The sequence below is a fragment of the Eutrigla gurnardus genome, assembly GCF_963514095.1.
Source record: "Eutrigla gurnardus genome assembly, chromosome: 4".
In the NCBI taxonomy this organism is placed as follows: domain Eukaryota; kingdom Metazoa; phylum Chordata; class Actinopteri; order Perciformes; family Triglidae; genus Eutrigla; species Eutrigla gurnardus.
Window position 1 is genome coordinate 22,818,489 of NC_139918.1, and position 12,759 is coordinate 22,831,247.

At 43.9% G+C, this 12,759-nt stretch overlaps 1 protein-coding gene across 2 annotated transcripts in view; it reads left to right on the forward strand.

Annotated features, from left to right (window-relative positions):
- skila (SKI-like proto-oncogene a) overlaps nt 1-12,759 on the forward strand; it is a 32,286-nt gene that overhangs the window by 12,000 nt on the left and 7,527 nt on the right. The window contains exons 3-5 of one of the 2 annotated variants that reach the window (XM_084008658.1): nt 8,374-8,478; nt 9,118-9,203; nt 10,981-11,123. In XM_084008658.1, coding sequence (XP_083864784.1) covers nt 8,374-8,478; nt 9,118-9,203; nt 10,981-11,123 — 334 coding nt within the window. The remainder of the gene's footprint in view (nt 1-8,373; nt 8,479-9,117; nt 9,204-10,980; nt 11,124-12,759) is intronic. The other variant, XM_084008659.1, reaches the window with a different exon arrangement.

Here is a 12,759-nt window from a genome sequence, read left to right on the forward strand (position 1 = left end):
ATACTATATTATGGGTCAGCCCCCTTATACCCACCCATTGGCCTCATTGCAGACAGGGATGGCCAACCAAGCATTGACATTTACTGCAGTATTCCACATTACAGCAGAGCAGCCTCCTGTGCTGAGGAAGAGGTAAACAAACCACCGATCAATACACGGCTGTGTGCTAGAACCAGTAAGGAAGGGTTTTACTCAGGGCCAACTCCAGGTCTTGCATTTAAACACTCGCTCGTTAGTTGTTTTCAGAAATGTAGCATGAGAATTAAGAGTTTCCCACCAAGAGACAGTAGCTCGTTCAAGTATCTGATTGCTTTAAGACTGGTCGTAAATATGACAATCAAGCTAAATTATGATGATGTCTATTGAATGACTGTTAGAAGAGAGCATCAGCTGGTATTTTGAGGCATTTTGTTGTGTAATGTATTGCAAAGACGGAGGGTTGGGCAGTGTCTCCATTTTGTGTTTTCTCTCTATAGTGATAGCAGTGCATTGCTGGCTTGCTGACAGCCTCTCTCAGCTTTCAGTCTGCTTAGCAACGCTCATCCTCTCTGCAGCTCTCTCACTCCCCACTGTCTCCAAGCACTCAGAGTTGTTTCATCCATTCGAATAGTAAGCCGAGGTCCCTTTTTATATAGAAAATCAGGCAGCTGATTTGTGATTTTGGTGGTGTGTCTGTGTGCGTTTCTCTCCATAAATTTGAATATGAACCAGCAACCTAACTCCAAAAAGCATCCCATGGCAGCAAGCATCTCTAGAGACTATGTCTTTAGTGTTTAGAGATAATATCTCTCACACACACACACACACACACACACACACACACACACACACACACACACACACACACACACACACACACACACACACACACACACACACTGGCCCAGATGAAGCTCAAGTGATGAGTACAGTCATCTATAGACAAGACAGGAGCCCACTGGCCTCATTCTCAGTCTCTCATGTATCCTCCAGGGAGAATGAAGTGTGTCTTGCTTGTGTCCGTGTGCGTATTTGTGCGCGACAGTTGGGCTTGCAGTAAACTACGTCATCCTCCCACGCTACTATTTGATGGAACAATTGTTTGATGGGATGTCTGTTTACTTTCATGTATAGCTGTGTGTGTATATGTGTGTCTGTCTCCTGGCCTGGTTGACTCGCATAGGTGAGCTCCGACAGCTTTGGTAATTAACGCTCTGGGGGGCACTGGGGAAGGAAAGTGGAGCACACACACACACGCACACACACTGAGCTGCTTTGCTAGAGAGGGTAAGCCTCACATGCATATGCAGCTAGTATGCTCTCTTGCGCACGGATGATTTTTAAATGCCCTTCACTGGCTCAAACACATTTTCATGTGCATGTAGATGGACATCAGTGATCCCATTTTGATGCAGGCCACTAATGCTTCATGTCCAAGCTGATGACTTTAAATGTGGGGTAGATATATAGTTTGAATGTGAAATAATCCGGTTTGAAAAAAAATACACTTAAAATATTTGTATTAATTTCGACAGGAAACAGGAAATTTCTTATCCTTTGTCCTAGATCCCTCAGCCTGCATGCTGAGTGTCTTTTACAAGGCTGAATTGCATGTTTTGTCATAAAGCTACATGATGATGATGTGATGTTTCGTCTGTACATGACTATTAATCATAGTACTTGACTTTGATGATTTGAAGAGTGATATAATTTAGGTGTACCGCTGATTTCCTCTGATGCAACGTCTAGACTGTTTACAGTTGCAACACACATTTGAGTAATGTTGCATCATTGCTACTAGGGACTTTTATATCTGGCATTACTTATCAATTAATCATAGTTAATAACAAATTACTTTCTGAGGTGAGCGGAGTTTAAAGTGATGTGTATAACTTGGTAATTTTGTCTAATAGTGGGGTTAAAAAAGAGTATTGTGGTGAGGTATCTCAACTTGATAAATGATTTAAATGATCATGGATTAGTTTTCACTCGACCAGCTAATCGATCAGCACTAATTGTGTCTATGACAATTATGGCAACTTGAGCCATATTAACAATTTAAAATGAGGATAGACAGCTGAGTGAAAATCATTTGGCTGGTCCAACTGTCAGTGAGTGAATGATTTGTATAGAATTTGTTAGAGCTGAAACAATTAGTCAGTTAATTGATCAGAAAATGAGTCTGCCACTATTTTGGTAATTGATTGATCGTTTTAATTAATTTATCAAGCAAAACTTAAAAAATATTTAATTGGTTCTAGCTTCTCAAATGTATGCTGACATACCTTTCACCCAATTTCTGACTTTCATAGACCAAACAATTAATCGATGTATCCAACATAATTGGCCAATTTATTTTTACTACTTAAATATATAGGTACTGTCTGTGGGTGATGTTGGGGTAAGCTTGGTCTGCCTAGTGTATTCCAGTCAGACAATTTGTCCATTCATGAGGTAACGTTATTACAACCCTCCTCATGTAATGTTGTGAATATAGACTGGAAGCCACCGCCTGGGATTTGACTGTGAAACATGAGAAATGGAGGAGGGAGAGAGAGGGAGGGAGGGAGATGAATAGAAAAATTGATCGAGAGAGCTTAAAGAGACTGCTTTTTATGTGAAGGACCACAGAGAAATACTGTAGCTGGTTTCCAAATTTAACTCCTGTCTGTGGTAAAGCAGTAGGTGGACACTAGATGGTGCATTTATAAGGGGGGAGATTCCCATCTCTTTCATAAGTACATTTTTCCATAGATTCCCATTAACTGTCCGTTGGGTCCTGTTCGCTCTGGTCTATAAAGGCTGTGGTGTGTGGATTGTAAAATGGCTGACTGTAGCCGTAGCTGCGGAGGAAGGAGCTCAACACGTTGGCAGGGAGGTGAAAGGCTGTTTGTTGGACGTGCTTGTGATGACTGTCTAGACAGAGTGCCCATGTGGCCCAAAAATGTGCCCGAGGCCTGAAGCCAAAGCAAGTACGGAACAAACCTGTCCTTATCTCTCTCTCTCTCGCTCTTGCTCTCTCTCTCCGTCTCTCTCTCTCTCTGTCTCTGTCTCTCTCTGTCTCTGTCTCTCTCTCTCTCTGTGTGTGTGTGTGTGTGACTCTGGCATGACTAGTCTGGCTGATGCTTATCAGTGCTTGTCTGGCTCTGTTCTTTCTTTGTGTTTGGAAAGAGGGAGGAACAGGTGTGTGTGTGTGTCTGGGGGAAGGCACACACAGACAGACAGTCACATGGTGTGTGTTTGTCTCCTCATCTGTCTTGGCTGTCTGCCTGTCCCTTTTTTTTTTTTTCTCTTTCCTGTTTTCCTCTGCCACCTGTTTGTCTAACCGTCCACCTGTCCTCATCTGTGCCCGGCACTGTTTATTACCGCTTTATCTCTTCCTCCAAGGCCTAAAGTGAAAGAAAAATAACTTGAGTAACCATCTCAGTACATATAACAAGTTTCAATAGTTCCCTGCCTTTGAGCAATAAATGAAGGGTCAAACAGTCAGCAGAACATAAAAAAACATAAATGCTCGTTCTTGACTTTGAGGAATATGCTCTTTGTTGTTCAAATATACTTGACTTTTTCTACCATTATTTCATTATACATAAATATAAATATACAGAAATTAACTATTCACAAAAAAAAACATGGACTCAGTCCTCTCATTACACAGTGCTGAGGTGATGATGGAGCCTTCACCAAAAAAAGTATATTCTTTTAAATGCCTCACTTGGTTGCCTAGTTCCCTTGTGGGCTGTTATTGATTTGACTGCTTAAACAAAGTGTGGCTCCCAGTCCGCGGATATGGATAAATGGCTTATTGGATTAAGACTTCCAAAGATGGAGGACCACCAAAGCACTGGTCCTCAGTAAAAGCATAAAAAACTAGACTTCAAACTTTGAGGATAAAGTGACGTTATGTGAGTATTCAAGAGTAGAAATAAATACAGAGGCACACAGGCAAGATGCTTCAATATCTTGTTGTTGCATGGTTCGGCCAGGAAGTATATGTATCTACGTATCCGTAGCTTGATCTTTGACACAGTCGACGACTGCACTAGAACAGGATGTGGTCTAGAAACAGACAGGGTGTGACTGACTGTCTGTGTGTTCCTCCTTTCCTCCCTCACGGTCTGAGGCCGAATGAAAAGGCACCCAAATAAAGGCTGTTTACTTCCTCCTGAGAGAGGAAAAAGGAGAATGAGCTGCATTACTCCATCCCTCTCCCCCTCCCCTCCTTCTTAATGCCAGGCTCATGAATGGCGGAGAGGGGGAGGAGGAGGAAGAGGGAGGATGGGTGGCACAGCTATGGTTTGTGAACCTCTCGGTTTCTTTTCCGTGGGTGAGATTGTGACGCTCACCTGGGGTTTGTTTCCGTTTTCATTCAAGACCACTAATGCCCGAATTTCAACAGATGTCAAGACAATTGGGCCCAACAGGGTTTATGTTTTTGGGCACAAAAAGTGATTTAAATAGATTTTAATAACACACCCTGGCATGCACACTTTTAACTGTTAAGTCCAGCTGTGTTTGTGTGTTAAATCCTGTGAGGTTTACGGTGTTATCATTGCAGAAGCGTATTCTCTGAAGAATCAACTCATGCTACCAGTTAAAAGTAGCTCACTGATCCTCGAGATAAACTTGTATCTAGGGCTACAACTAATGAGTGTTTGCATCAGTTAATTGGCAGATTGTTTTCTTTGTTTATCTCTGTCTATGAAATTACCTAAAATAATGATCACGGTTTTCCAGACCCCGAGGCAGCATCTTCAAATGTTGTTCAAATCTTGTTTTGTCTTCCAACAGTCCCAAAGGCAAAAATATTCAGTCTACTTTGATATAGAAGTAGTAAAGCTAAAAGTACTAAAGCTGGAGCAACCAAATATTTAGCATTTGTGCTTGAAAATTGACTCAAATACAACAAATCACTTTTCATTTTGTTCATCTCAATGTTCCTAGGCTATCATGTTATCATTCAAGTGAAGTAACTACTCACTACAATTTAAATCTGATTTTTGATGTTCAGAATTTAAAATAAGATAAATGCTCCAGATTGGCTCCATCCATCCATCCATCCATCCTTACATCACTGTAGTGTGCACAAGTGTGGGGGGATGAGCTGTGAATGTGTTTTATTATACATGTGTGGCGACTGCATGTGTATTTATAGCCTGTAGCTGTGTGTGTGTGTGTGTGTTTATATGCACTGAGACTGCAGTCATCTGGAGTGTCCATGTGAGTGAGGAGAGCTCGACCTCTGACTCTGTGTGTGTGTGTGTGCGTGTGTGTGTGTGTGTGTGTGTACATCTTGTTTGTGGGTAAGAGCAGAGTCTTCTGCAGTCTTCTGCTACAAAATAATTGGGTATGTGTCAACTTTTTGTGAAGTTGAAAGCCTTCACCCCAGTCAGAAATCAACTCTTCATGAATGATGTGGTGGTAATGACAATTATGAGTTTGATTTATAGCTTTGAAAATTACTTAAAATGACACTGAATGCTAGCCTGCGTGTCAAATGCCCCATTTGCACTGAATATCTTGAGGGGGAAAAAAAAATGTTCAAGGCAACAATTCCTGTAAATTGGATGTTAGTGCTTTGCAGTGGGAAGCAAAGATGGAGCTCATAGTGTAAACACATCCGCCACTGAAGTGAATCTACTCTCCGCCTGCATTTGCCAGACTGTGTATGGTAAGTACGGTCATGGCTGTCTGTGGAGTAGAGTGGCGCTTGTTATTGTTGGATTTAACAGCACTCAGGCTACACACAAAAAACACTTTCTGCTCCATTAATGCGTCTGCTGTAGAACTGTCACGTGTGCTAATGGTCTAGGGACTAAACTGGGGCTCTGGAAATAGGTCATTGTAAAAGTTCACATGGCTGTGTGTCTAGGGCAGTACGTTTCATCTGGTTGTGTAGTGGTGGGACAAACTGTGCATGTGTAGCTGCAGCGGCAGGCAGACTGCTGGTGATTAAGAACAACAGGGCAGAGTTCAGCTGAGCGAGTGTGTGGAATGCTAATCCACATTGTCATAAGGCGGGCTTCAGTTTGACAAAGGGCTGGAGACATGGGGGGTTAGTGTATGTGTGTGTGTGTGTGTGTGTGTGTGTCTCAGAAGCAGATAAGAGAGGAGCTTCATTATATTGTATATTAGGTAGAAGCAGTGTGATGTGTGTTAATAAAACAGGGCTGGGGGGTGAGAAAGTGGAAGGGACAAGAGAGATGCGCAACAGGGGTTGGGGGTTGGGGGGGGGGGGAGACAACTGTGTTGAAATGTGCCAACATTTGCACCACCAGCACATATTCATTAAGGAGCAGCAGGGATAATGAGTGTGTGTGCGTGTATGTAGGTGGTGGGCGTTAAGCTGTCAACTGACAGGTAAGTAGGACATACAGGGAGAGAGAGACAGGTAACCATTAGTGGAACACACACACACACATATGCATGTACATTCTTTTGTTATTGTTGCACATGGCACAGGCCTTCATTTTAATGAGCAGAACATCTGCTGTCGTCGGGGTCAAGCCGATGAAAGACCCCTGGATGACCTGGTGTTAATGTCAGTTTGGCCCCACTCTTGCGCTCCCTGTCTGGGTTGGTTTCTGATGGGGGAGCCGGAGTGACTGGTTTTAGATAAGAGAATGTCGTACCACACACACACACATGTTCAGACAATCTTGATATTGGAGGGACGACCCTGCTCCCCTCCACACCACTGCAGTGGGTTTATTGTTATTTCTGTCAATTCTCCTCCCTCTTCCGCCTCCTTCCCTCTATCTCTGCCCTGTGCCATCACCCCCCCCCCCCCCCCTCTCTCTCTCTCTGCCTCCCCGCCTCCCCTTCACTCCCTCCCTCCCTCCCTTCTCCTCACTGCTGCAGTGCTGCCTTCTGGAGAAAAAAAAAAGGAAAAAACACCAACCACGAGCGTTCATAAATGGACGAGCCCCTCTCTATACAGACACAGACACACAGCAACGCATTTGGCGCCAGCCCATTACATTTGCATGCACATGCTTGTTTATCCATGTCCTTGTAAGTAAGGGACTATCCCTTACAAACAGTACACATGAATTTTTTTTTCTTGTTGTCTTTACAGAAAGGGTAACGTTAGCAGGTTTAGATGCATTTTTGTTTTTCCTGAGCTGAGACGATATTATTCTCAGTCTGTTCAGTGAAGGTTAATCTGCTGCTAGGCGAGTGGCTTCTATGAATGTTAGGTTGCTAATACCTGGCTGTCACAGTAATTAGGCTGTATTGTTCTGAGGCTGTTTAGCTCTTCTAATGGCAGAAAATCCCTTATCCAGCTGATGAAAGGCTGTCTGTTTGTTATTCGCTGTGTCCTATTCCGTGTGCATTCTGTGGATAAACGTTTATAGATGGCTTTAAGAGCCTCGTAAGTCAATTATTGATGCTTTCTACAACCTTTATCTCTCTTTCTTCCTTCCTTCTACTCTCTGCCTTTGCACTTTTCTCTCCATTGAATACACTCTTTTCCTGTTTCCTTCTCCTCCTACATTCTCTCCTCCACACCTCCCTTCTCCATCTCTCTCTGTCTGTTGCTGTGGGATACCAAGCAGTGCATATTGCAACACTGGAAAGACTTGTTCCTCTGGCGCCTGCGCTACCTGTCACTTTGGTTGAAAGTGTGTGTGTGTGTGTATGAACTGCAAGCAGCCTGTGTGTAGTGTCAGGCCTGTCTGCCGCTGATAAGCATCAACTCCATCAGCTTGTGGCCTCTTGCTGAGCGTGTCCTGGATTTGCTCGAAAAACACGCACACACACATGTGCCCACACACACACACACGACTAGAGGCAGCGCCAGCAGTATTTACTGAACCCACATGGCTCAGAGGGCACGGAGCTGACACAATGAATCATAAACATTCAACACACAAATATATATTCACATTGAGAGAGGCCGACCTCAACCGTGTTGCATGTACATCAATGAATCACACGAACCGAGGCGCATGATGACAGACCATGTTGTAGCCATGTTGACTATCGTCTTGTTTTATTCATAGGGCTACCTTAGTGGGCTCATTCATCCCCTACTCTTATCCTTTTTTCCCCGCTGCCTTCAATTACTCTGCCACTGTATCACGGCCCACTCACCGGTGCTACTCACTTTGAATCCCATTCGTCTCCATTTTGTGTCTTTTGGATGTAATCTGTCTTTATTTCCAAACGTTTCAATGCCATTTGTTTCCGTCTTTTTCCTCTGTGACCATGATAGTATTTTTCTCATTCCCACGTTCCCTGACAGTCTCTGCATCATTTAAGTCGTTCAGTGTTATCCTACCATTATAATCTATCCTGCACCTTTTCTCTATTATGTTTAATCCTGCCGTGTGTGTGTGTGTGTTTGTCCATGTGTGTTTTAACCGCCATCTCTTTCTCTGTGTGTTTCAGAAGGCAGTGGAGGAGGAGGAGGAGGAGGAGAGCCAGGTGAGGAAACCCTCAGCAGATCTCTGCTCCCCAAGCAGCAAGTCGGCCGACGTCGACCCTGCAAGGAAGGTCAGTCGTCACCTCCCTCTCTACCCCCCCCCCCCCCCCCCCCCCCCCCCTCTACACACAGGTCAGCTCTCAGGGTCACTGCCCCCACCCTGACTGACAGACACACCCCCTGCTCACCCATTCACAGCGGCACACTTCTCCACCCTGACCTGTCAGGAAATACAGCATTTGAACAGCTTTTCTTCTTCACCTCCCCCTATCGCAGCGCACACCAACTTTATATGCACACACAGGGAAGAAGCTCTTTATCATGATTATCTTTTTTGCGCCAACATGTGTAAGCGCACACACACACACTCTCTCTCTCCCAGCTGATGCCTGATGGATGATCCCTCATCCACATGTATGCATGCATATATTAGCTTTATTAGGTTATAGCTCTAAGAGCCATGTGCAATACAGCACATTCCCTTCACCTCCTGCCGCTCCCCCCAATGTATTTGTGTGTGTCTGTGTGCGTACGCAGGCATGGATTGATTGCCATTGTGATAATTCATCTGTTCAGCTGCAAAATTGTATGCAAAAGATCAATAAATGTGGATGCCATTCTGTGCCTTTACAGCTGTAACACAATGACTTAAAAGACAGTGTTGGTGTGTTGTGTGATATTTATGTGTGTGTGTGTTGTGTTTTTCTCAGGGGAAAACATCACCTGCTCTTGTATTCAATCGTCTTTTCTCTGACATTAAGGAGGAGCCAGGACACCCCACCATGGTCCATCCCAGGTACTACACCTTATTAAATTTGACACCAATACACCATTTTAAGGTTGGACCCGATTGTTATAGTCGTGATTGATTCATCAGTAGGTTATATTTTCAATTCATTATTAAACTTTGAGAAACGGCCATTACATGTTCCAAGCGGCTAAGTGTCCAAGATATTCAATAGACAAAGATACAAAATTACATAAGAGTAGCATTACTTTTAGATTTTGCAGTTGTCTTTCCAGAAGTGGAGTGCATTTGACTGATTTGATGAAGGAAAACTACTTGCATTTAAGCATTCTGTCTGTGTTTTTTAGCCCTTCTGCTTACAGAGTTAAGTTAAGTTTCAGTTTGACTTCAATTTCTTTCAGAGTAAATTTAAGTCCCATCCCTAATTTCCCTAATTGGCGCTGCATATGTGCCCCTCCTCTCCCTCACTCCCTTCTCTTCCCAAAGCCCTTGTTGCCTCTCTTCTGGTTCTGTTCCTCCCTCCCCTGAGCACACCAGCTTGTGTTTGGTTACGGCGCCCTGATGGCTCACGCAGTAATCTGACCCAGATTAAAAACTGGAATTAGATGGTTTACAGTGCCATAGCTACATGTGACTGCCTTGACATACTGAATGTGTGGAGGCTTGCAGACGTAAGGCCAGACAAATTGGCAGGATTAGAGTTTTGGTCACCGACCAGCATCACATGACCGCTGCACTCTCAAACCAGTCAGGACTTGCGCAGACCAGTTTGGAGCACGGCTCTTGCATTGCAGCGTTACTAATAATGCGCTGCTGCAGCCGATCGTCGGTGCTTGACATCCACAGCACTCAATGTTGTATTTGGGTACTACCGGCATCCATTAGCAGAACACTTGTCAAATACAAGCCAGCCTTACATTATTCAATCTCATCTTTCATGTGAAGGAGTTTCGGATTCCCATTCAGGCGAGCAGGCAGTGCTTCGTCTCCATCCAGAGGAGAGGAAGGAAGGCTTGGTTGGCAGTGCTGTAGTTTTTTCCGGCAGAGCCCCACTGAGCTGTCATGCTTAACCTAGTTCACAGCTCCGGCTCTGTCTGGAGGGAACTGGTGGTGGGGGAGGGGTTCAGAGCTTCTCTTCTCATCCCTCCTCTCCTCTCCTCCATCTGCTTCTCTACATCTCTCTCTCTTTCTGTCCCTCTCTCTGCTTCTCCCTCCCTTCCCACCATGCAGCCAGGAATAGACAGATAGTGTTGGCTCAGCGGCTTCAGTGCATCTCCAGGCATTATCTTTCTCTCAGTTGTACCCACTACCTGGACATTTGTGATAAGCCGAAAGGTCTGTTTCGGCGGATATCCTGTAAACACACGATAAGAAGTATCCATATTCCACACTGTGTTTTCAGCTCCTCAGATGGTGCAGCTACTGTCGGCTAAAACAGCTACAAAATTACATTCCTCTGATTCAGCTGGGTTTTATTGCTGGGGAGGTAAAAGGGCCACATGAGTTATTGCAGGTATATGTAGCTTTATGTATATCAGCACTTCAAAGTCCATAACTCGTAACATTTTACGATGTTTTCTGCAAAGATAGAAGTATGTGAAAGGTGACACTGCTATCATTATGACTAGAATATAAAGATTCAAAACAAATGCATTCATCAATATGTGCATCATTAGCCGTATACGTCACCTTTGTGTCAAGGAAAACATGGAATTCAAATGACTTCTCAATGCTGTTGTATTTTCAGTATTTTAGTTACTATGTTTATACTTAAGGAGTCAGTTCAGTGTTTTAAATGTCTTCTTTATCTGTGTCTCTCTCCAAGTTACTACCTGTACACATACGATAAGATGGTGGCTCCCAACGTGTCACTGCGGAGGGAGGCGGAGATGAGCCCTGAGATGTTCGGAGCGCTGCTCAAACAGCACTACAGCCGCAGAGTGCTGGGCCACGATGAGCCACCCATGGGTCAGTAATGAAGCAGACATTACGGCATACAGAGTCGACTTGCATTGACAAACAGACATTCACTGAATAATCACTAAATTACAGACCACTTTACCGTTTTGGTCAACCAAATCGAGCAAAATCTTATTTATAAAGCGTGTTTCAGGAATGCTTGTAAATGTATGTATACAATGTAAATGTTGGTGTGCAGCTAAAGCAATCTGGTGTCAAGTATTCCAGGAAGTGTGACCATAAAAACTAAAAGCCTCTTCACTAACTTTAGACTTAACCTTTGAACAACCACCAGTAAGCCGGAGCAAGATGACCTAAGAGGTCTGATATTAGACACAATTACAGGTCACAGAGGTACTGTGGACCCAGTAAGTATTTTTACAGATGGCATCTGATCTTGATTAGATACATCTGATGACATCTGATATTAATTAGTCATTAGTAATAAAACTATTCATTTAGAGTGTGAGAGGTTTTTTTTTGTTATGCAGGCTTTGATTTGGTAATTTCAGGTTAAATGATTTCCATGAACAACAAGAGGACTGGATGATTTAAATATAAGCTATTATTCAACAAACACTCTGGTGTACACTGAACGTACATTAGACACACAAACATGGCTGACACATGCCTACTATAAATACATGACACATATGCAGCAAGCGATTTACATACATAAGCAGAAGAGGCATGCAGATCATGTAGAGCAGACACGTGCTTACTGTAAACATACAACCTATAGTGCGCTACCATCCAACACACACTCACATTAATGTACACTCTTAATATTGCAGCCTGCAGCGATTCACATAATAAAGCATTGACCTTCACATAAAGACTCTGGGGCCACCTCCGTATTTATGAACAAGAGGGGTGGAAACGGCAGTGACCTCTTCTCTGCCCTTTGTGTGTTTTTATGTGCATGTTAAAGTGTGTATATTATGTCTGCATTAATGAGATGTGTGTGTGTATTTGTACGGAGAGCGAGAGAGAGAGAGAGAGAGATTGGATGAATCATGGGAATGGTTTCCGTCTGCCATTATTACGCCACGTCTGACTGCCAGGCTGCCTCTCTCATATCTCTCGGGCGTTCTGCTCCCCTTTTTCTTCTCCAACCAATCTGTCTCTTCCCTCCATCCTCCCTCTCTTTTTTTCCTGGCAGCCTTTTTCCACATCCACCCTGAGTCCGTCTGCTCCCACACTCTCTTTTTCTTTCTCTCCCTTTCTCTCTCTCTCTCCCCTCTGCCGTCCATCTATCCATCCTCGTCTCTTTCTTCTCCAGCTCCCTTCATCTCTGCCTCCCTCACAGTCTGCTGTCACTTTTTCTTTTCATTCTCCCTATTGAATGCTCCCCCATTCTGCCTGTGTGCCTCTCTTTCTCCTGCGTATTTCCTTTTGATACACAACCAAATGACCCACTCCTGTTATTTGTGTGCTTCCACTATTTTGTGTGCTGTGCTGTGCTGTGCAGAGTATGTATGTGGGTGTGTATAGGCACATGCGCAAGCCAGTTTGAGTCAGTAAATGAGTGTCCTCTCCAGTGCCAGACATGCTGTGTACAGAGCATGCTTTTTCCTGTCACACACATAACATACGAATACATTATTCTGGCAATCAACCCACCGTTTTCATGATCTCTTTCACT